Source organism: Chrysemys picta, chromosome 9, assembly GCF_011386835.1.
Source record: "Chrysemys picta bellii isolate R12L10 chromosome 9, ASM1138683v2, whole genome shotgun sequence".
In the NCBI taxonomy this organism is placed as follows: domain Eukaryota; kingdom Metazoa; phylum Chordata; order Testudines; family Emydidae; genus Chrysemys; species Chrysemys picta.
Window position 1 is genome coordinate 104643088 of NC_088799.1, and position 24218 is coordinate 104667305.

General features: G+C 44.2%; 1 protein-coding gene across 5 annotated transcripts in view; it reads left to right on the forward strand.

Moving 5' to 3' along the window:
- TAF1 (TATA-box binding protein associated factor 1) overlaps positions 1-24218 on the forward strand; it is a 114181-nt gene that overhangs the window by 18670 nt on the left and 71293 nt on the right. For 4 of the 5 annotated variants that reach the window (XR_010590459.1, XM_065557403.1, XM_005286057.4 and 1 more), the window contains 11 exons: positions 895-1113; positions 1524-1745; positions 2005-2206; positions 6651-6767; positions 7339-7506; positions 8542-8669; positions 8769-8876; positions 9863-10036; positions 10145-10318; positions 17869-17973; positions 20086-20286. Coding sequence is in view for 4 of the 5 variants with exons in the window: in XM_065557403.1 (XP_065413475.1) it covers positions 895-1113; positions 1524-1745; positions 2005-2206; positions 6651-6767; positions 7339-7506; positions 8542-8669; positions 8769-8876; positions 9863-10036; positions 10145-10318; positions 17869-17973; positions 20086-20286 (1818 nt within the window). In the remaining variant the exon portion in view is untranslated. The remainder of the gene's footprint in view (positions 1-894; positions 1114-1523; positions 1746-2004; positions 2207-6650; positions 6768-7338; positions 7507-8541; positions 8670-8768; positions 8877-9862; positions 10037-10144; positions 10319-17868; positions 17974-20085; positions 20287-24218) is intronic. The other variant, XM_042851000.2, reaches the window with a different exon arrangement.

Genomic DNA, 24218 nt, shown 5'->3' on the forward strand with positions numbered 1-24218 from the left:
CGATGACCTCTCGAGGTCCCTTCCAGTCCTAGAATCTATGAATCTATGAATAAGATAAAAAATAATTGAACAGCTGCTCCATTCCCTGGGACCATTCAACCTATGCACTGAATGAGGCAGGATTCCTGTGTATGTGATTATACGCCTTGTATCATAATGCATATGCACCAGAGAGCAGAGTTAAGGTTGAATGTACAACATTAATTCTATCATTCTTGAACTTTTGAGTGTTCAGCTTTGAAACTTTAACATTCTTGTAATATTATTTGTGTGTAATATTATACATCAGCATTCTCCTTGGTTTTTACGCACTTCAGATATTTCTATACTATTGTGTCTCTGCCCCCATAATAGTTGTCATTTAGAAAGGATTTACATGTTTAACTCTTTTTCCTTCCTTATAAAAAGTTCCCTCCAACCTGTTAACAGTTGTATTGGCTTTTCCTGGCATGCTCTCTAACTTTTCAATATGTCTGTGGTAATGGAATATGCTGAATGAAAAGACATTTTGTCCAGATTCTGTTGTGCCCCCCCTGGATAAATGGGGATTGTTCCGCCTCTGCTCAGGGTTTAACTTTCAGGTGAATTTCAGAATAAAATATCCTTGAGGATTAAATAAAGGTTCTACCAAACAGTGGGAAAGTGTCTCTGATTCATTTCAAATCTGAGAATAATGAGACCACCAGCTGCACCAGGAATTGGGGGGCACTGTGGAAGTTAGGTGGTTACACTTCTCCAGTTATTTCTTGCCCCTGGCCTTGCCTTGGTGGAAAAGTCTCTTGGGCTTGGAGTGCTTCCTCATCCTTGCTGCTCATGTGTATGAAATGCTTGTGCCTATATCATCAGGGACCTGTCGTTTGTCCTTGTGACCATCTTTCTTACTTCTTGTTGTAGGTGCTGCGTTTTCTCCGTCTCTTTGGCCCTGGGAAGAATGTTCCTTCTGTTTGGCGTAGTGCCCGGAGGAAACGCAAAAAGAAACATCGGGAGCTAATGCAAGAAGTGCAGATCCAGGAGGGTGAAGCTGCAACTGAGGCAGGAATGGAAGAGAAGTCTCCTTGGGAATATGAATTTGCTCCTCCTCCTCCTCCTGAGCAGTGCCTCTCAGATGATGAGGTGGGACATCTGAGATGTAGGAGGGCCTCTAGCTAGTAACAGGTAGTCACCCTGCCAAGACAATACTGGTGAGGGGGGGGTTAGGCTGCCATTCCCACTGTGCAGAGTCTGCTCCTTGGATATTAAGCAGGGGCTCCAGAGACCATTCCCTAGTGGGTTAAGAGCCCTTGTATGGTAAGGAATTAGGGGACTCTTTCACTGTTTTATTGTAGCAGTGGAGAGTCCTCGTATTGCTGGACTGCCAGTTCCAGCATTTGCTAATGCAGCTATTAAGTTTGAATATGCATCTCTGCAATTTCTGGGAAATGCTCCTCTCCACTGAGAATGAGACAGAATTTGAAAGCAAAAGCTCCTGTTTGCCAGCTCTGAAAGCGGTGACTGACAGGTTCCTTTTTCCTGCTGTGCTGCAGATCACTATGATGGCACCTGTGGAGTCCAAGTTTTCCCAGTCTACTGGAGACATAGACAAAGTGACAGATACCAAGCCCAAGGTGTCTGAATGGCGTTATGGGCCAGCCCAGCTCTGGTATGATATGCTGGGGATCCCTGAGGATGGCAGTGGATTTGACTATGGTTTCAAACTAAAAGAGCATGCGAGAGAACAGGAGACTTCAGGTCATTCTGTGGAGAAGGTGAGAGGAAGCATGTGTAAGGGGGAGGGGGCTGTGAGCGTGTGGTTGTGTGGTGGTGATGGAGCACAATAGAGAAGGTAAGGGAACAGGGCTGGGGTGGTGAATAAGGCTGGGAACCAGCCAGTGGAAGAGATGTGAGTGGGAGAGGGAAAGGGGGAAGATTCACAATGGAGACGGTAGGGAATCTCTACTCTTCTATAGTTTAAGCAGCAAAATCAAAGTTAACGAGGGTCTAATGCCATTGTTCTTCCCTCTGCAGAACTTGGAAGTGATGGCTGAGAAGGATGACTTGCTGGCTGATGAGCACTTCCTCATGGTGACACAGCTACAATGGGAGGATGATGTGATCTGGAATGGGGAGGATGTCAAACACAAAGGGACTAAAACACAGCGTGCGAGCCTGGCAGGCTGGCTGCCCTCCAGTATGACCAGAAACGCCACTGCGTACAATGCCCAGCAAGGTGCGCGGCAGCTGCCTTTATACTTTCTTATGCCCACACCCTGAGGGAGTGGGTGGAATGAGGGGATCTCTGCGTTAGCCTAATTGAGAATGTTATGTGTACAAACTAATTCCCCATTTTCTCCTCTTCAGCATGTGGGGTTGTGTTCTTTCTCCATCAGGAGGTGGCTTTCGCTAAACCAAGTTGAGGCCAAAGCCTTTTGTCCTCCTCCTGCCCAAACAGGCTTGGCCTCTTCTGTTAGACACGAGAACATCGAAAGTCAAGTGCATGTCCAGCGAAATGTCCTGCTGTCCTTCTCCTTTCTAACTGAAATGAGGGGCTGGACATACCTAATTCAGTACCAAAGGCTGTATACTGGAGACCCCCTAGTGACTGTTCAGATTTCCATTTATGGCAGCACTAAAATTCCTTTGCTTTGCAAGTTAATGCTTGGATGCTTGCTCTTAAGGGGCCAGGGGAATTTTGTGTATTTTATCAGAGGCGACATTTAAAAAGGAACCTTTCTCACATTGTTCCTGAGACTATAATATTTTGGGGCTCCTCTAGCTAAAGGAACACAGTTTTTACAAACACCAAACTTTTATCTCAAGCTCAGACATAGGCTGTTTTTTAAAATTGAACTGTAAATCCAGAATTATTCTTTGTTCATTATAACTTACTCTGTCTCTCCAAGGAAAAGCTGATGGAACTTTCAGGTTATACCAATTACTCTCATTTTTGGATGCTGCTACCTTGTCTCCCTGAGTCCCCAGCTCTTGTCATCAGACACCCTGAGGATCCAGGAAAGCAGATTAGATAGCAAGGGGTAGTGAGGATAGGGGAGGGGCTCGGAGAGGGCAAGGAAAATTGAGCTGAGCTGTCAGAGAATAGGGAAAAACTATGGCTATGCAGAGGTGGTGCCTGGGGTCAGGAGCAGCTTTATGTTACAGAAGGTGGAGAAAGCGATTAGAAGAGAGGTTGTTCTAGACCTAAATCGATGGCAAAGCGCTCTCTGGTCGACTCCAATACTCATCTTACTCCTCTCGTTCCCAGTGAAGTTGACGGGAGAGCATCTCTCATTGACACAGCGCGGTGCAGACACTGCAGTAAGTTGTCCTAAGCTACGTTGACTCCAGTTACATTATTCACGTAGCTGGAGTAGCATAACTTAGGTCAATTTACTGCGGTAGTGTAGACATAGCCTTAGAATACTTAAAGAACTGGCTGAGGAGATCTCTGAGCCATTAGCGATTATCTTTGAGAACTCATGGAGGATGTGAGAGATCCCAGAGGACTGGAAAAGGGCTAATATACTACCTATCTATAGAAAGAGGAATAAGGACAACCCGGGGAATTATAGAACAGTCAGCTTAACTTTGGTACCCAGAAAGATAATAGAGCAAATCAGTTTATAAGCACCTGCAAGATAATAAGGTGATAAGTAATAGTCGCCATGGATTTGTCAAGAACAAATCACATCAAAGCAACCTAATAACCTTATTTGACAGTGTAAGGAGTCATGTGGATAGGGGGCAGCAGTAGATGTGATATATCTTGACTTTAGTAAGCTTTTTGATACTGTCTCACATGACCTTCTCATAAGTAAACTAGAGAAATATAGCCTAGACAAACCTACTATAAGGTGAGTCATAACCGGTTGGAAAACTGTACTCCGAGAGTAGTTATTAGTGGTTCACAGTCAAACTGGAAGGGCATATCGAGTGGGGTCCTGCAGGGATCAGTCCTGGGTCCAGTTCTATTCAGTATCTTCATAAATGATATAGATAATGGCACAGAGAGCCCACTTATAAAATTTGTGGGCAATGCCAAGCTGGGAGGGGCTGCAAACACTTTGGAGGACAGGAATAGCATTCAAAATGATCTTGACAAACTGAAGAAATGGTCTGAAATAAATAGGATGAAATTCAATAAGGACAAATGCAAAGTACTGCACTTAAGAAGGAACAATCAATTGCACAAATACAAAATGGAAAATGACTAGGAAGGAGTTCTGCAGAAAAGGCTCTGGGGGTTTTAGTGGATCACAAACTAAATGTGAGTCAACAATGTAACACCATTCCAAAAGAGTGAACATCATTCTGATCTGTATTAGCAGGCATGTTGTAAGCAAAACACGGGAAGTTATTCTTCCACTCTACTCAACACTGATAATGCCACAGCTGGAGTACAGTGTGCAGTTCTGGTTAGCACACTTTGGGAAAGTTGTGGACAAACTGGAGAAAGTCCAGAGGAAAGCAACAAAAATTATTAAAGATCTAGAAAACATGAAGAAAGATTGGGGGAAAAAATGGGTTTGTTTAGCCTGGAGAGGAGAAGCCTAAGGAGAGACATAGTCTTCAAGTATGTAAAAGGTTGTTACAAAGAGGAGAGTGATAACTTGTTCTCCTTAACCACTGAGGACTAGACAAGAAATAAAGGTTTTAAATTGCAGCAAGGGAGATTTAGGTTAGAGATTAGGAAAAACTTCCTGACTGTCAAGGTGGTTAAGCACTGGAACAGATTACCTAGGGAGGTTGTGGAATCATTAGAGGTTTTTAAGAACAGGTTAGAGAAACACCTGTCAGGGATAGTCTAAATAATGTGTAGTTCTCCTTCAGTGCAGGGGACTGGACTAGATGACATATTGATGTCCCTTCCAATCCTACATTTCTATGATTCTGTGGTGTATAGAGACTGCTCCTCACAGTGCTGATGGTGTGTTAACTGCCTGGATCACCAGGCTGCAGCCCCTTGTACAGATGAGGAGGGCTGAATGACAATGCATAGGTGCTGGAACTAGGGGTGCTGGGTGTGCTTGAAGTGGTGTCCATCGTAGACAGGGTTTACAGTTTGATTCAATGGCTCTCAGTATCCCCACTACACAAATTGTTCCAGCATTGCTGTGGAGGATTATGGGGGGACTGCAGGGGATAACAGGGTATTGTGGGGGAAGAAAGTTGTGGGGGATTCCAGGGAGGCTGGGGAACCCAGTATCACTGTTCTTGTTGGTTGGAGGGCTCCCTGGTGTCCAGGCAGCAGTGCCATTGCATCTGCAGTGACCAGTTGTCATCGGTGCTGCAGTGCTGTTGCCAGATGATGATCTGATCTGATAATCTTGCTCCTATGTCTTGCCAGGACCTCCCCACAGGAGGCTCACTGGAGGGAGAATCTGCCTCAGAAGTGGTGCTTTTAGATCCTGCCATGGAAGCTAACTGTGACTTTGTATTTTCCATATACAAATAACTTATTGCAGACTTTGCCAGTGCCCTCATTCATACTAGACTCTACAGAATCTGTTTTAGGTGCTGCTTGGAGTTGAGTTGTAGAGGAATTTGTGTATAGTTGTTTGACTATATGCTAGAAGTGGAAGGTGGTTAGTTGTGGGGTAGTGTCAGATTAGGGGGCAGGCTGAGGAGGAGATGGTTGAACACCTGCAGAAGAGGAATACTGTCTTGTAAAAAATCAGTCAAATAAGTGACTTTTACTATATTCTGGACAGTATCCTCTCTTCCCCATTCTGCTGTTGGCTCTAGCCTCCCCTCCAGGATTACTGAGATCGTGCATAGCAGAAATGTGGATTCAGTTTTCCTTTTTAAACTAAATAAGGAAAGTCAAAGATCCCTTATGTAGTAAAATCCACACGCCAGGGTGGGATTTCTGGCCTAAAATGCTGCCTCAGGTCCCACCATAAAAGATAGAGCCCTCAGTTTTACCCAGTGGAAAGAAGCTTCTCTTTCCCCAAAACTCTGCCCTCTGATAGGAATAAACCTTCTGTTCCCTTAATAGGTACATGGGAATTACTAGACTGCATCATAAGTGACCCATCTAGTCCAGCATCGCATGTCTGACAACGGCTCTTAATAAACAGCTGTGGAATAATCTGCCCATATGAAATGTTTCTTAAACTTGGGCAAGAATGTTTGGTTTAGGCCCTGAAACATAAAGGTTTATATCGCTTGTAAACTTGTATTCTTTCTAAAGGAATTGCACATATTTTTATTGTTCAGATCCATGTTGAATCCTTTGAATGAACATGTTATTGCAGGTCAGGATATATAATTTATTTATATAATGACATAATATGTTCAGTATCATTCTTTCTCTCAATACAACCTAACATCTAGTTTTGTTTTTTTAACCTTTGTTGTGCACTGAGCAGGTGTTTCTTACTGTGCTGTTCACAGATCCTATCTGGTATTGGGAAGAATACTCTGGTGCTGCCCCACTGAAATATATCCTGCTGGGCTTTGGGGGAGAAATATAGCATTTCATTAGCATCAGCATTTCAGAGCCTCCTGCTAGCAGCAGCCATGTTGCTGGAATGTAACATTCTTTGGGGGTCAAGATTTGTGAGGCAAGGATCCTACCCCTAGGCAGAGACTGGAAACTATTTTCCATCCGGGTTTGAGTTCTGGTTTAACAGTCATCAGAAAAACCCTAATGTTACTCTTGTTTTCCTCTCCAGGGCTGAACCGTAGTGGCTCTTTGCTCAATCCACCCATTCCACTAGTGCAGAAACCCAGTGTAGCAGGGGTCCTGGGCATCGCAAAGGGCAAAGAGAAACAGCCTCCTGAGCAGCAAGGTAATGAGCAAGCATTAGTCTGTGAATAGTGGGCTATGTGGAGAGAGACTTCTGTATAAACTTGGGCTCAATACTAGGGGTAGGAGGGTCCTTCTATAATCCGTGACTTCCAGGTCAGCAGGATGTCCTGCTGACTTCCATAACCTCTCAAAGGGCCTTCTCTATCCCTCTTAGAGAGTCTCTCCTTATCCCCCATAAAGCAAAGTACCATGGGCTTTCATGAGTTATCAGAGCTCCTAAGAGGCTTGTGACCTCTCTGAGATCTTTTACTTTGCTTATCTGAAGGTCTTCCCCTTTAATGGCAAAATGTCGTGGGGGCCACGTGTAGCTCTTCGGAGACCTCTTGTCCAATTGTAGTAGGGTATAGGCTTATGTGAAGGCTCTGTTCCTGCTACAGTATAAGGTTCTGTATGCATTTTTTTTGCCTTTGGAGACATGGACCCAAGAGCCCTGGGAAGGAGGGAAAGATTGAGTAGAACTGAAATGGGACAAAAGGGATTAATTGAAAAGTTGCTATAGTAGTCTTTGTGGAGTGTTAACCATCAAAGATCACATTCTGCTATCTTTGCAGCTGCCCTGGATGAAGATAAACCCTGGTTCTCCATTTTCCCAATCGATAATGAGGAGTTAGTATATGGCCGTTGGGAAGACAATATCATCTGGGATGACCAGGCGATGGAAATGTTCTTGGATCCTCCAGTCCTGACACTCGACCCAAATGATGAAAACATCATCCTGGGTATGATCATGGCATTAGCCCTTTGTCTCTGTCTCTTCTTGGGGCTGATACTTCGAGACCAGCTGGGAAGAGCAGAGCAGGGAATGAGGGCACTTATTGGAAAGCAGGGGGTACTTAGAAGGCAGGCGGTGCCTACAAAAGTACAAAAACGAGGCTTGAAGAGGAAAGATAGGTGCATCCTATTCTGCAGGTGTGAAAATAGGAGTGTGGAATAATAGTTGTGTTTCAGGGATATTTTATGTAGATGGGAATCTCCAGTGGGTGGCTGTCCATTCTTGCTGCTACCCTGTGGCAAGAATTGACTGGTTGGGCCAACGTTCCTACCTTTCTTGTGTTTTAAAGAATTCTGAAAGATATTTACAAATGATCCAACAAAACTAAGACAAAATTGATCACTCTAACAAGTTGGCACCTGCATTTCCAACTTCATGTTCAGAGCACCAGTAGACCAGGAAAAGTGAACCAAACTAAATTATACAACAAATAAATGAATCCATGTCCTAATGCCTTCCCTTCCAAATGACCAACATCCTAACCTTACTTGAAGACAACATATTGTGAGGGAGCAAAGGGAGAAGAATTTTATGACCACCTTTTTCAGTGTCCCCAGCTTGAGGCTCCTGCTCACTCAGACTGAGAGCAGGCCTTCCAGGCTACAGAAGCTCCATGCTGGAGTTGCATTTTTTTTCTGGGGTCTCTGTGTCTGTCTCCCATTTCGCTACATATTTGCTCCCTGAATCTTCTCTAGAACAATATAACTTAAAAACAGCTCTTGAATTTTTACTAGGGATGCCCTGATAGAGCCTTTATTTGTGCTCTGGGGCATTGGTTCCTCACTGTCAGGGAGTTGCACTTGTGATGGCAAATGTGGAAGGCGATGGAGTCATTCTGGTATTTTGGCAAGTGGTGACTTGGTAAGAGATTTTGAATTGCTGTAGAGATCTTTTCCGGGTCAGAAAGAAACTGTGCTGATGGTAGAGAATCTTCAGGAATAGCTTTTGGAGTACACTCTGCCTCTTCTGTGTTCATTATTAGAAATTCCTGATGAAAAGGAAGAGATGACTTTGAACTCTCCCTCCAAGGAGAACAAGAAAGAATCATCTCTGAAGAAGAGTCGGATCCTGTTGGGAAAAACAGGCGTCATCAAGGAAGAACCACAGCAGGTCACTGGGCATCTCAGTGCTTTGGGGATAGGAATGGGTTAGGAGGAGTAATTTTTGACTTTTTTTTTTTTTTTTTTTTTTTTCCTGGTGTTAAATCAGAATATGTCTCAGCCGGAGGTGAAGGATCCCTGGAATCTCTCCAATGATGAGTTTTACTATCCCAAACAGCAGGGGCTTCGAGGAACCTTTGGAGGGAACATCATCCAGGTAGTTACAATGGGGCTGACTTTAGGGTGGAGACAGATCTCCTTACCTTCATGCAGAAATCTCATGCTGGGATTTAATTGGATCTTGTCTGGCATCAAAATAGTTATCCTTCTGTGTCTGTAAGTTATCACACTGCTGTTCCCCTCAGATCCTCATTGTTCAGGTTATTTCCTTGTTTAAGGCAAAATCCTGGGGCACTATCCATGGGTTGTGTCAAACTGTGGTGTGTGCAGTAGAATATCCCATCATTGTACCATGCCAGACTTGTTCAGTGAATCACCCTCTGTCTGCACTGCTCTTACTGGATCTCTGTGGATGTTTGTGCTGTGGAGACTTGAGGCAGTGCTTCTGTTGCCAAGTTTATTTGACCAGGAGATTATCAAATATCATTTAGACATTGGTAAATCTGAAAAAAGAACAGGAGTACTTGTGGCACCTTAGAGACTAACAAATTTATTAGAGCATAAGCTTTCGTGGACTACAGCCCACTTCTTCGGATGCATAAATCTGGTAAATCTGAGTCAACACTCATGTAAACCAAGGCAATGAGATCTCCTCCCTCCCCCGCTCACTGTGATATTTTGAAGGGTACTGTTGTAAAATCCTAGCTAGGTTTCCTATCTCTTAAGCAATGGGAAAAATTTACACAATTCTAAATGCACTTCTTCCCTGGTTATAAATATAGGGATGCTTTCCCTTTCTTTAAGTAATAAAGATTCCTTTCCACATTTGGATGCTCTTTGAACTGTTAACCGGGGGAACATTGTCTCTTGTGCACAACAGAAAGTGAGTCATGTTTGGACATGATCTCTGTGAGAGAACCTGTCTCTGGGGGGTCCAAACACCTTGGTCACCTTTGCTGCTAATGGAGTAAAGAAATTTCAAGGCACTGCCATAAGACTCTGGGGTTATTTTCTGTGTGGCCATTGTAGACTGGACTCTGTACTGATGTCTGTCCTCTGTGTCTGTTTCTCTCTTGATCCCAGCACTCTATCCCTGCAGTGGAACTTCGCCAGCCATTCTTCCCCACCCATATGGGTCCTATGAAGCTCCGACAATTTCATCGCCCTCCATTGAAGAAATATTCCTTTGGGACCTTGTCCCAGCCAGGACCCCATTCTGTGCAGCCACTGCTGAAACATATCAAGAAGAAAGCCAAGGTAAAGCAGTGTTTCTTTGTATATCTAGATCTGTCCAAAGTCTCCATTGCCATGGTACATCTGCTTGGCATGCTGTTTCCCTGATACTCTCTTCTTGCATTCACACAGATGAGAGAGCAGGAGCGGCAGGCTTCAGGAGGTGGTGAGATGTTCTTCATGCGCACACCACAGGACCTAACTGGTAAGGATGGTGACCTCATCCTTGCTGAGTATAGTGAGGAAAATGGCCCTTTAATGATGCAGGTTGGCATGGCAACAAAGATAAAGAACTACTACAAGCGGGTGAGTTGTAAAGAAATGTATAATAATGTTTAAACATTAAGTCATATATTTAATGTTATAAACAAATCTAAAAGGGAATTTTTCTGCTTTATCGTCTTCTTGGTATGGCTGATGTAACTGTAGAGCGACAACTATAATTTTACATTCAGATGATTAAGCCAGATAATTGCATCTGGAGTAGCAGAGTGTGTCGCTGTGATGCCTCCTTTGTATTTGTGAATGGGCATTGAGTTGATATATGTTCCATGGTCTGTTCTGGGTGACCACAGTTGCACACTGGAGAGTCTTTAATTTTCCATTTGTGCAGGAAATATCCGCATCTCCCATGGTTTGTGCGGATATGGGTTAGGGTTGCCCGTGAGCTTCGTGGGAGATTGAAGCTATGGATCTTCTGCATCGGATCTTTCATGAGGTGTTTATCTGTAACTTCTTGTGAACTCCATTCAGCTAAACAGAGCCCTGCGCAGATACAAATCTGTATCCGCATCCATCTGCAATCTGCAGAAATGGTCCGCGGATATCTGCATCCGCTGATGCGGATATCTGTGGATTTGCAGGACTCTACTAATAAACCCTCGCTGTTAGCCCGTGGTTTGTTAACCCCAGAAGAGTCTCTTGAATGCCCGTTGCCGGACACATGGTATGGGACCTCTTCCCTTAGGACATTAACATGGTAATAAGAAAACAGAGCAAGCCTGTAAAATATTCATAAATGGCTCTATTTATTGAAAAAAGGACACTCTCAGAGCAAGATTTGACTTGATAAACATGGACCTGGAGTCTTCCATACAGCCATCAGTAACGATTAAGTTTGCTCCTTTTGGCAGCGGTGGCCAAAGTTCTGGGAATGTTTTATGAGCAGTCTGTAATTGTGGGTTTTTTTGACTCACAATGAGATATAATGTATTAGCTGAGCTGCTGCCTTATTGACTATATCATGGTTTTCTCTCTGGGGATTAAAAACATTTGCATGCTCCCCTCTACTATAATATGAAATGCTGGTGAGCAAATGCGAGATGGAAATGTTACTGGCCATGGTAAAGGTTAAGGCTCATTCTAAACCATCCCTGCGTGTAGAGTGAAATAATTAAAAAAAAAAAAAAAAAAAAAAAAAATTGCAATCCAGCAGAGCCCCCTTCAGCACTGTTAAGGCACAGTGGAAGGATTTTGATTTGGTGGCCTTGCAGAAACAGGGTACTACTATATAAAATCTTGTTCTAGGCAGGGAGCGCTCAGAATTTTTTCCCTGGGAAAAAATTTGAGTGGATGTGATTGTGGGTTTTTCCTACACAGCTACAATCTGAATTTATATATATGAGTAGTGAAGTGCTTCTTGGGGGCATCAAGAAGTTAAAAACATTGTGGCCTAGATACAACAAATTGGGTGGTGGCCACAAATGAAACAAAATGTTAGATGTTGTGTTAAAAACTGCCTAGCCATGTGTGCTCAAATTGACCCAGGCCCTAAAAAAATAAGGGCAGATTAGAACGTAAACAAATAAAGGGATCTTGAGTCTAGTTACAAATTAATTACACTGGTCCCTTACCTAAAACTGCTTGAGGGAATAGATTTGCCTTGGTCATTGTTAATGATTTTTCTAAATGGGGGACAGCTATTCCCATGAAATCTAGCAGAGTAACTGTGACTGCTAAGCTTCTGCTAGAACAAATTTTTACCAGATAGGAGCATCTATGGGTAATAAACTCAAATCAAGGAACACACATTACTGATGAAATTATGCGTACCACAATGGCTTTACCAGGTATACAGGAAAAATAGCATGTTGCTTACCATCCTCAGTCTTCTAAAATAGTTATAATAATAATAATAATAATTAATTAATAATACCCTAAAGCTAATGCTTACAAAATACCTAAAAAGATAGAATAAAAGGAATGGGAATGTTCAGTTGTCACTGACATTAATGGCCTTGTGAGCTACCCCTCATAAAGTTATGGAGGTAACTCCCTGTAAAATTATAATGGGGGATAAAATGATGCTGCCAGAACACTTACTATGTGCTAGCCCAGATCTAGTACAGGCACTAATGAATCAATGGGTGTCACAGTTAAAAGGGCAACCAAAAAGTGTCCATTTATGGGTAGCCAGAAACATATGGGTGGAACAATAAAAAGCAGCTGAACAATTCAATCACACAGTTAAAAAGAAAGAGAGAGAAAAAACAAGTCCTGGTGTGTACTGGGTACACACGAATAAAGAAAAGCGAAAGTGAAACATGGTTTCACATTAACCAGTTTAAAATGTTTAAAGGGGAAGCATAACACTATTGTTAATATTTTACAGAATGGCTTTGTTGGAATATTTTGTGTTTGTTGAACTATAAATTTGAACATACAAATTAAACCAGCCAAAACACACAATCTAAACCTCCCGCCCAACAAACTCTGGAAACTCATTCCGGACTACAACTACAATTGGGTGGTTGGATAAAGCCAGCAATAACAGATATTTCAATGCTTGCCACAGGTAAACTGGATATTAGAAAAATAGATGTGGCTGAAAATCTGCATAGTAACCTTAATTACAATGACACTAAAAACGCTGGTAAAATAAACTTAAAAGTACCGTATTCTCAATGTAAAAAAGGGATGGCAAATTTTTTTTCTATGGGAGCATTAGAAGGGGACATATTGAGGTCTACATTTTGTAAAATTAGGGTGCATAATTTTAGGGCTAGTGCAGGGGTCGGCAAAGTTCGGCATGCGGCTCGCCAGGGTAAGCACCGCGAGAAGCCGCGGCCAGCACATCGCCCGCCCGCGCCTCTTCCCGCTGCCCCCATTGGCCCGGGACAGCGAACCGCTGCCAGTGGGGGCCGCGATCGGCTGAACCTGCCGTGTCAGTAGGTAAATAAAACTGGCCCGGCCCGCCAGGGTAAGCACCCTGGCGAGCCGTGTGCCGAACGTTGCCGACCCCTGGGCTAGTGTATTAATTAAAATCAGACAGGCACAAACCCCTAAAAAAAAACCCAAAGTCAGTCCAAATAAAAATTAACTTACTAAAAACTAGCTGTAAACCATGGAAACTAGCAGGAATGTGTATTGGAAAATCAGGAACGTTTCAAATAATTTATCCATGGATTGCATCAAGAGAAATAAAAAGGCAGTAACAGTTCCCCCAGATTTTTATTTATAAAATCAGAATAGTACAAAAATGATGCGTAATATCATTTGAAAAAACACCAGTGGGTACTGTCTGGGTTTAATGGAACTTGGTCTACTGCATCTAAACAAGTAGCATGAAGGGCCACTCACATGTCAGGACGAATATGCTGGTATAACCGTCAAAACAAAACAAAAATTCTAAAGTTAATAGCAGTTGATGCAATTCGTTGCTAGTATACATACCAATTCTTCTTCGAGTGTTTGCTCATGTCAATTCCAAGTAGGTGTGTGTGGCTGTATGCACAGTCGTCAGAAGTTTTTTTCCCCTAGCAGTACCTGTCGGGTCGGCTGTGGAGCCCCCTGGAGTGGCGTCTTCATGGTGGTATATAGAGGTCTCTGCCAACTCGCCACCTCTTCCTTCTTACTGCCAGTGATGGTTGTTGGAGAAGCTCTTCTCTTGCTATAGCAAGCAATCGCCTAGTGGACTCTTTCTAGTTGTATCTGTAAATATTTTAAAACTTAGTATTAGTTAGTTCAAGTTGTTCTTAGTTAGATAAGTTTCAGTTGGGGGTTCCTCTCACCACCTTTCCCCTCCTGGGGACTGGGGCATGTCTCGATCTCAAGGGTTTAAGCCGTGCGGGTCTTGTCTGAAGCCTATACCAAAGGGAGACCCACACAACTCCTGTTTAAAGTGTTTTTGGGGGAAGCCCATCAGACTGAGAACTGCAAAATGTGTGGATGCTTCTGCCCAAGGACTAAGAAGGAGAGGGACTTTAGGCTGAAACTATTCCTCATGGAGTCAGCTCTTTGTCCCCAGCCTGCACAGGCGGCATCCGAGCCCATGCCCGACACTTCATTGCAGAGCACGCCGGCCTGGGTAAGAGAGGCTGTGGCGCCAAGAAAAGACGGGCTCCAGGAACCCTCGGTACCATCACTCCCCGGCGCCGAAGACGACCTCCAGTGTGCGTGCCCGGCACCGTTCCCATTTTCTGGTGCTGCACAAAAGAAAAGACAGAGGTCGCTCTCCCAGAATAGCAGTGGAACGAGGAGGCACCAGCGGGGTGTGTCCCACGCCGGGACATCCTGCTCTGGCTCCGACTCAGCTGGCACAGTTGACTCTGGCCTCATAGGGAGGTCCGTCGGATCTGGGTCTAGTGGACTCCCTGGTGCGGGAGTCTTGGGAGGAGGACTTAGATCGTACCTCCACGCTGGACACCTTTGAGGTAGCTGGGGACCTCATAGTAATAATGGTGCAGTCCCCCACATGGGCACCGTCACCGTAAAAAGGCACCATGCCCTCTATGGGCAAGCTGGCGATGATGTGGCACTGCTCCCTGGCACTCTCTCGCTCTGCATCGCCATGGTTGCCAGGGTCGGAGTCCTTATCGGACTTGGAGGCAGAGTCGAATGCCTCTAGGCGAAGCTGGCACTGCTCCAGACAACAGGAAGGGCAGCCATTGCCTATGATGTCATGGCAGGCACGAGCTCAATGGCCCTTCTGGATCCCATGGGCCTACCACCAAGCTCAAGAGCTGGGGTCCAGATCCTTGTCTGTGGCTTCGGAGGCACGGGCCCCTCCATCATCAACATCTGTAGCCCGGGAACCTCCCTGTGGACAAGAGATGGGCACGCAGGCTGGCACTGAGACCACAGTGGGACCCAGCATCGGGGCTGGTACTGAGATGGGCCTGGGCCCGGAGACCAGCACCGCTCCCGGCACCACTCGGGGCATTTTGGCATGGGGGATGCCTGCGAGCCAGAGGGGCAGGAAGACCTGGTGCCCCTGTGGGCATCTTCCTCATCTTCCCCTGATGAAGGAGTGGCGGGCACATCTGCCACACTGCTAGCCATGGACAACAGAGCCTACCAGGAGTTGATCAGACAGGTGGGTCAGAATTTGGCCATGCAGATGGAGTAGGTGTCAGAGGAGACCGACCCCATGGTCGACATTTTGGTGCCTGAAGGTCCCTCGAGGGTGGCTTTGCCCCTCATTAAGACCACCCACAACACTACTAAAGCATTGTGACAAACGCCCGCTTCTCTTTCCCCCCGCAGCAAAAGGGATGAAGAGGAAGTATTTTGTGCATTCTAAAGGGTATGAGTACCTGTTCACTCACCCTCAGCTGGGCACTCTGGTGGTGGAGGCTGCCAACCGAAAGGAAAGGCAGGGACAACTGGAACTGACACCTAAATCCAAGGAGGTGGTGAAGCTGGACCTCTTTGGTAGGAAGGTATATTCTACCAGGGGGCTCCAGCTTCGCATTGCCAATCAGCTGGCAGTCCTTAGCCACTATAGTTTTAATTCTTGGAAAATGTCTAAATTTAAAGAACTACTTCCAGCGGACTCCTGCTGGGAGTTTGCTGCGGTCCTCGACGAAGACGGTCATCTTGAGGACCTCCTTGCAGGCTTCCTTAGATTCGGCAGACTTGGCAACCTGTACCATGGCAACAGCCATGGCCATGAGAAGAAGCTCATGGCTTCAGGTGTCAGGGCTCCTGCACGAGGTCTGGTAGACCATTCAGGATTTGCCTTTTGACTGTGTAGGGCTGTTTTTGGAGCAAACAGACACTAAGCTCCACAGCCTAAAAGACTCAAGGGCATCTCTGAAGTCCCTGGGGCTTAATACACCAGCCCCCTAAAGAAAGCATTTTAAACTGCAGCCTGCTCCTCAGTTCTATTCAGCTCCTCCTGGACAGGGTTATAGCAGGAAGCGGGACAGGTGTAACAGACGGAGACCTTCTCAGTCCCCCTCTAACCAGGGCCCAGTGCTCAGCAAAGCAGCCTCCAGCCTCCAAAGCAAAATTTTGAAGGTGCGCCCGGGGGTGACGCACCAGTTCAGATCCTGGATCCTTCCCCTCCCTTCGTAAATAGTCTATCCCATTTCTACCATGCCTGGGCACAAATCGCCTCAGAGCAATGGGTTTTGAGCACGATAGCATTGGGATAGTCTCACCCTTCCCACCCTCCTTTGCCATCCCTCTTCAGAGACCCTTCTCACGAGCAACTTCTCATACAGGAGGTGCAAATGCTCCTACAACTCGTGGCAGTATAGGAGGTCCCTTTAGAATTCAGGGGTGGGGGTTCTATGCTGGGTATCTCCTAATCCCGAAGACCAAGGGTGGACTCAGACCTATTCTAGACCTGTGAAACCTCAACGAATTCATGAAGAAGATAAAGTTCCACATGGTCTCCCTGGCTCTGGGGGACTGGTATACTGCCCTCAACTTGAAGGACATGTATTTTCACATGTCCATAGTCCCATCCCACAGACAGTTCCTCTGCTTTGTGCTCAACAACACCCACTATCAGTTTACGGTTCTTCCTTTCGGCCCCTTGGGTGTTCACCAAGTGCATGTCAGTCGTGGCAGCCTTCCTGTGGAAACGGCAGGTGCAAGTATTGCTGTACCTCGACGACTGGCTAATCAAAGGCTGCTCCAGAGCCCAAGTGGAAGTTCATGTGAGCCTAGTTCAGATGACATTCCACAGGCTTGGCCTCATACTGAATGTAGCAAAGTTGACCCTAACCCCGACTCAGAGAACAGAGTTCATCGGAGCTCTCCTGGACTCCGGTCAAGCCAGGGCATTCCTTCTGGAAACTCGCTTTCTCACCATGGGTGCCATCATAGAGAACCTCAGGTGATGATACCCCACCACTATGGCATGAAATTGCCTGAAGCTGCTCAGCCATATGGCCGCTTGTACATATGTAGTACAGCATACCAGTCTGCGACTCCATCCCCTTCAGGCTTGGCTAGCCTCAGTGTACAGGCCTAATCAAGACCACCTAAACAAATTGAACAGGAGTACTTGTGGCACCTTAGAGACTAACAAATTTATTTGAGCATAAGCTTTCGTAGGCTACAGCCCTCTTCTTCAGATGCATAGAATGGAATATATTGAGATGTATATACACATACAGAGAGCATGAAAAGGTGGGAGTTGTCTTACCAAGTCTGAGAGGCCAATTAAGTAAGAGAAAAAACTTTTGAAGTGATAATCAAGATAGCCCAGCAAAACACACACAAAAATAGTTAATTTGAAAAAAATAAAATGTTCATAAATAAGGTAGTATTGATAATTTGCAGCTGCATAATGTTACAAAACAAGGTATAAAGAATGTGTGTTTGGCAAAGGGAGGTGGAGGACCCACACCAGATTGGATCAGCATAAATGTAATAAGAAAAACATGCTACCTGCACCCCAAGACTGGGCAATCCTTACACTATCCTGCTCTATCCAAGTCACTTGTGCTTTATGCTTAATAAGGTGGTAATAAATTTTCCTAAAAGTGTCTTATTAAAGCTTTAAACTAGTTAAGCTTAGTAGTTGGTGTGGACTGTGCTTTCGCGCAATAACGTGCCGGGTTTGCTGTTTGGTAGCAGTTCCTGCTGCTGAGTGCTAACTAGAGTGGCATTGCCTCTTACAGAAACCTGGCAAGGATCCTGGAGCCCCAGATTGTAAATACGGAGAGACTGTTTACTGTCACACATCTCCATTCCTGGGATCGCTGCACCCTGGCCAGTTACTGCAGGTGAGAGGAGCTGCATTAATTTTAATGGAATAGATGGGTCCAGAGAGTTAAAAGTGTTAACCTGAGCCTGTTATTTTACAACACTAAACAGTAAAATGTACTTTGGGATTTTTGAGTACAGAGACCTTAGCTTGATGAGTGTTGTGGAAGCATAACATTGTATTGAAGATATAGAAAAAGAAGAAAAAACAGTAAAAGTATTTTAAAATATAAAGCATTAAGTAAGGCTTTTATTTTACCAATATGTTTTCTTTCCTTTCCTTTTAGCTGTAGAGAGTTTTTAAAAGTAAAACCTCTTGTTTAGCAGATTAAAGGTGGTAATAGCTATCCTTTTCGGGGAAAAAAGAAATTAGTTGACCTGGTTTGGAACTGTTGTTGCTGCCATTGTTAGAGTTTGATTTTGCTTTCTGTAGGACAACACACACACAAGAGGAGAGAGAAATTATAGAAAATATAGCTTGTGTCTTCGGTGCTAACTTCAGTCTGAAGCCTTGCTGCTGGAAAAACATGGCCACAGCACAAGGTCTTGTTAGGCACTTTGAGATCTTGCAAATTTGTACCAGCATTGGGCTGTTTAACTGCCTCACTGGTCACAGACTTACAATTTATAACAGTATTGCACAAGATGCAGTCCCAGCTGGCTAAGCCAGGCTCTGATTAAATAGAAGGTGAAAGAGAGAAAATAAAATTGAGTCTGAAAGGACACATGAGGGAGGTGATGACACCTGGAATAAAGTCTCTCCTAGGTGCTGTTCAGGACTTAGCCTAATCTGGTGGAGATGGTGATGTCCTTGATTCCCTCCCTTTCATTGGCCATGTCTGGTTAGGGTGCTTTTCAGGATCACTGTCATCCTGGGGTCACAGGAGATGCTGGTGGTGGCAGCCATGATGGTAGAGTGTATAATCTGAAAAAGCAAAGACAGACGAATGGTTGGGGATAGTGATCCAGCACCTGAGCAGTGATGGCAGGGGTATGACTTAATAGTTAAGGGTTTGTTGGGTTCGACTTACATTCCTCCCATCTTCTTCTCCTGGTCTTTCTACACCCCCCCCCCCATCCCAGTGTCAGGTGTCTCTCTCCCTCCCCTCCCCCAATAGGCATATCTTACTAAGGAGATTATTTAGTCAGTGGTTTCTTGTAGGCTTTATGGACAAAACAGACCTTGAAGAGGGGTTGAGATGTAGACAGGATAGTGGCCTTACGATCAACTCAGGCGGGTCCTGTTCCATCCATGGGAGCGGCATGGGAGAATCTGACAGATGGTTATGAGGCTAGGTGTTATGACTGAAAGAGATGGTTTGGTGGGTAGGTGATCTAAAGATGAATAGGAAGGAGCGGATAGTACTTTCCTTTCAGTGTCTCTGGTCTGAACCTTTTGTCTTGTCATCTGACTCTTGTCTTAGTTTCTCCCTTCATATCTAGCTTTTTAAAGTGCTATTTTTCCTTTTTGTATCACCAAAATCTGTCCTTTCATCACTACCCTGTTGCTAAAACCCTTGTCCAAGCCTTGGTATACACTTGATTACTTAAACCTTCTCCTCTCTGGCCTCCCTATCTCTTCAGTGTGCCCTAGACCTATCTTGGAAGCTGTAAAATGCTATCTGTGTTTCGTAAGGATGCCTCTGCTAAAGTTGCCTCCCTCTCCTGTTGCTCTGCTACTGCATTCAAGTGCCTCACCTTCAAGACTTTGCTTCTCTATCTAAGCATAATGTTCTGTCCCCTCTTACTAATTGCTCCCTTCCCCCACTTCTCAGCTTTGCACCTCTATTTATATTGTCTTGGTGGAATACTCTCACTTCTGTCTGCCAAGTACACTTTCTGCCCTCTTTCAAATCCTACCTTAAAGCACAGTTTGAGGCATCCTTCATGCTTTGTTTTCCACACCTTCCCTTACCTTAATTATTGTCCCATGTCTTGTCTCACTTCAGTTAATTAGTCTCTGGGGCAAGAAATGTGTCCGCCTCCGTAAAAGTGCATGTTGTGATCTGAATGAATATTGATGGTGTCATGATGACCGTATTGTGCTGGATCTCTTTCAGAGCTCTTGTTGGTGTTGCAAAGTCTCCAATGATCAGTGTCTATCTTTCAAATTTTTGTTTTTCTCTTGTCAGGCATTTGAAAACAATCTCTTCCGGGCTCCCATTTATCTGCACAAGATGCCAGAAACGGATTTCCTAATTATCCGGACACGACAAGGCTGTTACATTCGGGAGCTGGTCGATATCTTTGTCGTTGGACAGGAGTGCCCCCTCTTTGAAGTTCCTGGTCCCAACTCCAAACGGGCCAATACCCACATCAGAGACTTTCTACAGGTATGTGATAGGCCCAGTATGGGGACGATTCCACTAAGAGAACCCGGAGAGAGTATATGAGGTAGCTCTAGGCCTGTAAGGTCTGTCCTGATCTGAGGTGCCTATTGCCCCTGTTAGGGCCTTGTCTTTGTTTCAAAGGTAAGAACAATATGGTATAAAACATACTTTGGTTAAGTAATTTTAATTTACCAATTACCTATACAAGTTTCTCAAGGTTCTATGTATTTTAGATGAAGTACAGACTGCAGACTTATTGTAAACTTTCAAGTTTTTTAATAGCCAAAATAGAATTTGAAAGCAAATAAGAAGTTACAGAAAGCAAAATAAATATGGTTATTTGATAGTGTTCACGTAATTTAGAAGAATGAATTTACATGGGAATGAATTTAACAGGGGATTACTAAAAAGTAATAAATCAAACCAATGAATCCAAATCTAATCATAACCTTATTACGTAGGTGAACTAACTCTAGTTCTGTGCTACTTTTGGACAAGGGATTTTGGTACCAAGACAGAACTGTGAATTCTTAAATACATAGCTTTATTGATTTGACAAATAAGCTTATTTTTTCCAGTTAAATTATGGAACTGTCGGTAACTGTTCAACCCAACAACTGTAAAGTTAAACACTCACTTAATGACTAAAAATGGCAATTTAATTCAAAATTATCTTACCCAGGAGACACTCATAGCCAAGTTTTCCCACTTACACACACAATTAGCACACATTAAGCCCCAAATAAAACTTGCAGGTAATAATTTAAAACTAATTCTAGTGTCTGTGGAATTTTAGCAGTAGTCTACTTACAAATCTAGTCAAAGTTTTTTCCTCTTTTTGTCTAAGAAACTATCAAATTCTCTTGGCTACAGAAGCCTGACTTTTCTAGGTTAATCTCTTTGAAACATTCAGTTTTTTTCTCAGCTGTCCTTTTTGCTGGAGGGTGAATAGTTTCTTCTTAACACTAACTCTATTTGCAGTGAGTTGTTCCAGCCTCAAAACTCTCAAATACTTATTCATTTAATGTTATTTCTAGGCAACTAAAGTTGAACTTGTCAGTGTAAAGTTTGTCATTTAAAGACATCAGCTCAGGTACATAGTGTTGGAGAATCATTAAGCTTAATGTGTAACCCAGTTGTTGGGTAAAAAAAATACACACATTCAAATCTTTTTGCCATTTACCTGTTAGAAATGGTATGAAGGGGGTTTTCCAGCTCAGCTTCATGGTTTCAGTGACTGTTTTTTTGAGACAGATAAGTTTATTTGGGTAATTTTAATTCAAAATGCCATTTAATAGTTGTTTTCTTGTTCTTTCTGGATTTTGCAAGTTTCCCTAAAGAGACTTAAAAGAAACAAAGTGAATAGACTGCTTGTCTTATGGCATGACTTCACATGTTACCAAATGGGTGCTCTTTGGTGCTAGCGGTGTTCCTTTTCTGTCTCTTGTCAGGATGTTTTATCTTCAGGGAGCAAAATGCTGAACAAAACAGGCCCATTTTGATTGGTGGTGTGGCCTGGATATCATTTGGCAAAACTCATGGAGTCCAGACAGAATGTGGTCATGTTTCTGGATAATGACTTGAAATAGTCTAACCATAGCATAAGTTATCCCTTTTCATCCAGTGAGAAAACTAAGTATCTCCTTTGCAGTTTTTGTTTTGCAATTGTTCATCATTGCTTGTGTCCAGGTCTCCCCCCACCCCCCCCCACCCCGAACTCTGGGGTATAGATGTGGGGACCTGCATGAAAGACCCCCTAATCTTATATTCTACCTGCTTAGGTTAAAACTTCTCCAAGGCACAAATTCCCCCCCTTGTCCTTGGACTGGTATTGCTGCTACCACCATGTGATTTACACAGAAATTCAGGGAAGGGTCACTTGGAATCCCTATCCATCCCAGTATAATCCCCCAAGCCCCTTCACCCCCTTTTCTGGGGAGGCTTGAGACTAAAATACCAACCAATTGCCTTAGCAATGTGAGCTCAACCACACCCTTTGTCTTTAGGACACTGAAATCAATCAGGTTCTTAAAAGAAGAACTTTTATTATAAAGAAAAAAGTAAAAGAATCACACCTGCAAAATCAGGGCGGAAGGTAACTTTACGGGGCTATAAAAAGATTTAAAACACAGAGGATTCCTCTCTGGGCTCAGCTTCACAGTTACAAAACAGGAATGAAACTGCCTCTGTGGTATAGGAAAATTCACAAGCCAAAACAAGAGATAACCTAACGCATTTCCTTGCCCTACTCACAGTTTCTGTGGTTTTAGATGGATTATTCCAGGTATATTTTTCAGGAGATATTGTACCTGTTTGGTTTCTCCCTCCGTGCGGAGAGGGAACAACAAAACACAACTCCCCCCGCCCCCACCAGATCTGAAAGTATCTTCTTTCCTCGTTGGTCCTTCTGGTCAGGTGCCAACTAGGTTATTTGAACTGCTTAACCCTTTATGGGTAAGGCAATCAAGTACAGCTGCCAAGAAGGGATTTTATGCTACTGGATGGCTGGCATACATAAAGGTTGCTACCCTTCCCCCTATATTTATGACAGCTTGTGACCTCACAAATCTTCATTTGCAAACATCTTATAGAATCATATAAATGTAGGGTTGGAAGGGGCTGTAGAGGTCAACTAGTCTGTCTCTGACATGTGTTTGTCTAACCTGTACTCAGTCTCCTCCAATGACACAGGGATTCCACAACCGGTCTAGGTAACCTGTTTCAATACTAAACTATCCTTTATAGTTAGAAAGTTTTTCCTAATTCAAACCTAAATGCCCTTTCTGCAACCTAAACCAATTACTTCTTGTCCTACCTTCAGTGGATATGAAGAACAATTGATCACTGTCCTCTTTGTAACAACACTTTACATATTTGAACTCTTACCATGTTCCTCCCAGCCTTCTCTTCTCTGGATTGAACATGCCCATTTCTTCTTCGAGTGATGTCCCTGTGGGTGCTCCACTGTACGTGCAGCAGCGCCCCTATGCTCCTGGGATCGGAGATCTTCATTAGCAGTGCCCGTTGGACCGCACATGTGCACCTCCCCGTCTTGTGCTGTGAGTGGGTCGTGTATATATAGTGCAGTCTGACTGCCCCTCAGTTCCTTGTCTACCGCCTTTGGTCTAGGACGAAATCTGCAGCAGAGCCTGCTTCTCCTTTTGTCCTGTTAGATCATGCCTTTCCTGTTACCTTTTAGTGTAGTTTAATAGTTACATCCTCCCTTTTCATCCTCTCCCTATTAAAAAAAACATTGCTTTTAAGCCTCCTTACCCTTCCCAGTTCATACCTTAGGTTTTCATTTTCCTGCTTCTCGCCCTTCCCAGCTGGGAAGCATTTTCCCTCACCTTTATGTCTGCATCTCCTCGGTTTAAGAGGTGCGTTTCCTGCCGGATTGCTTTGTGGTAATAGTCAGTCAGCCACAGTGTGTTTTCAGCCTCAGAAAGGGACATGTCCTCCAAAAGTATGACCTCACTGCCAGGGCTAGAAAAGACCGAGACATTCGGCTGCTACATCTTCTCATGGAGAAATTACTGCATCCAGTATCGGATCCTGGCCCAAACATGTCTCCCGTGCGGCTCTTATGCTCCTCTAAATCATCCACCAACCGTCATTCGCCACGCCTTTCTAAAAGAAAATCTTGTGTTTCACATTCTGATGAGAAGAAACTGGCTCCTTCATCACCTTCTGAGACGCTGCCCACCAAAACGCATCCCCTGTGAGGTGAGTTACATTGACATCCTCGGAGAGAGGACATAGTTTCAGGGCCCATCCAAATACCTCCAGTACTGAAGCTAAGCAAAGGTCTAAAGACCATAATTGGGCATTTATGCAACCCTCGGCACAGTCTCTTGGTCTCCTCAGACCGAGACACAAGACCTTCAAGAAGAGTGCCAGCTGTCCTGACCAGACCAACTTTGGGTATTACGGCACCT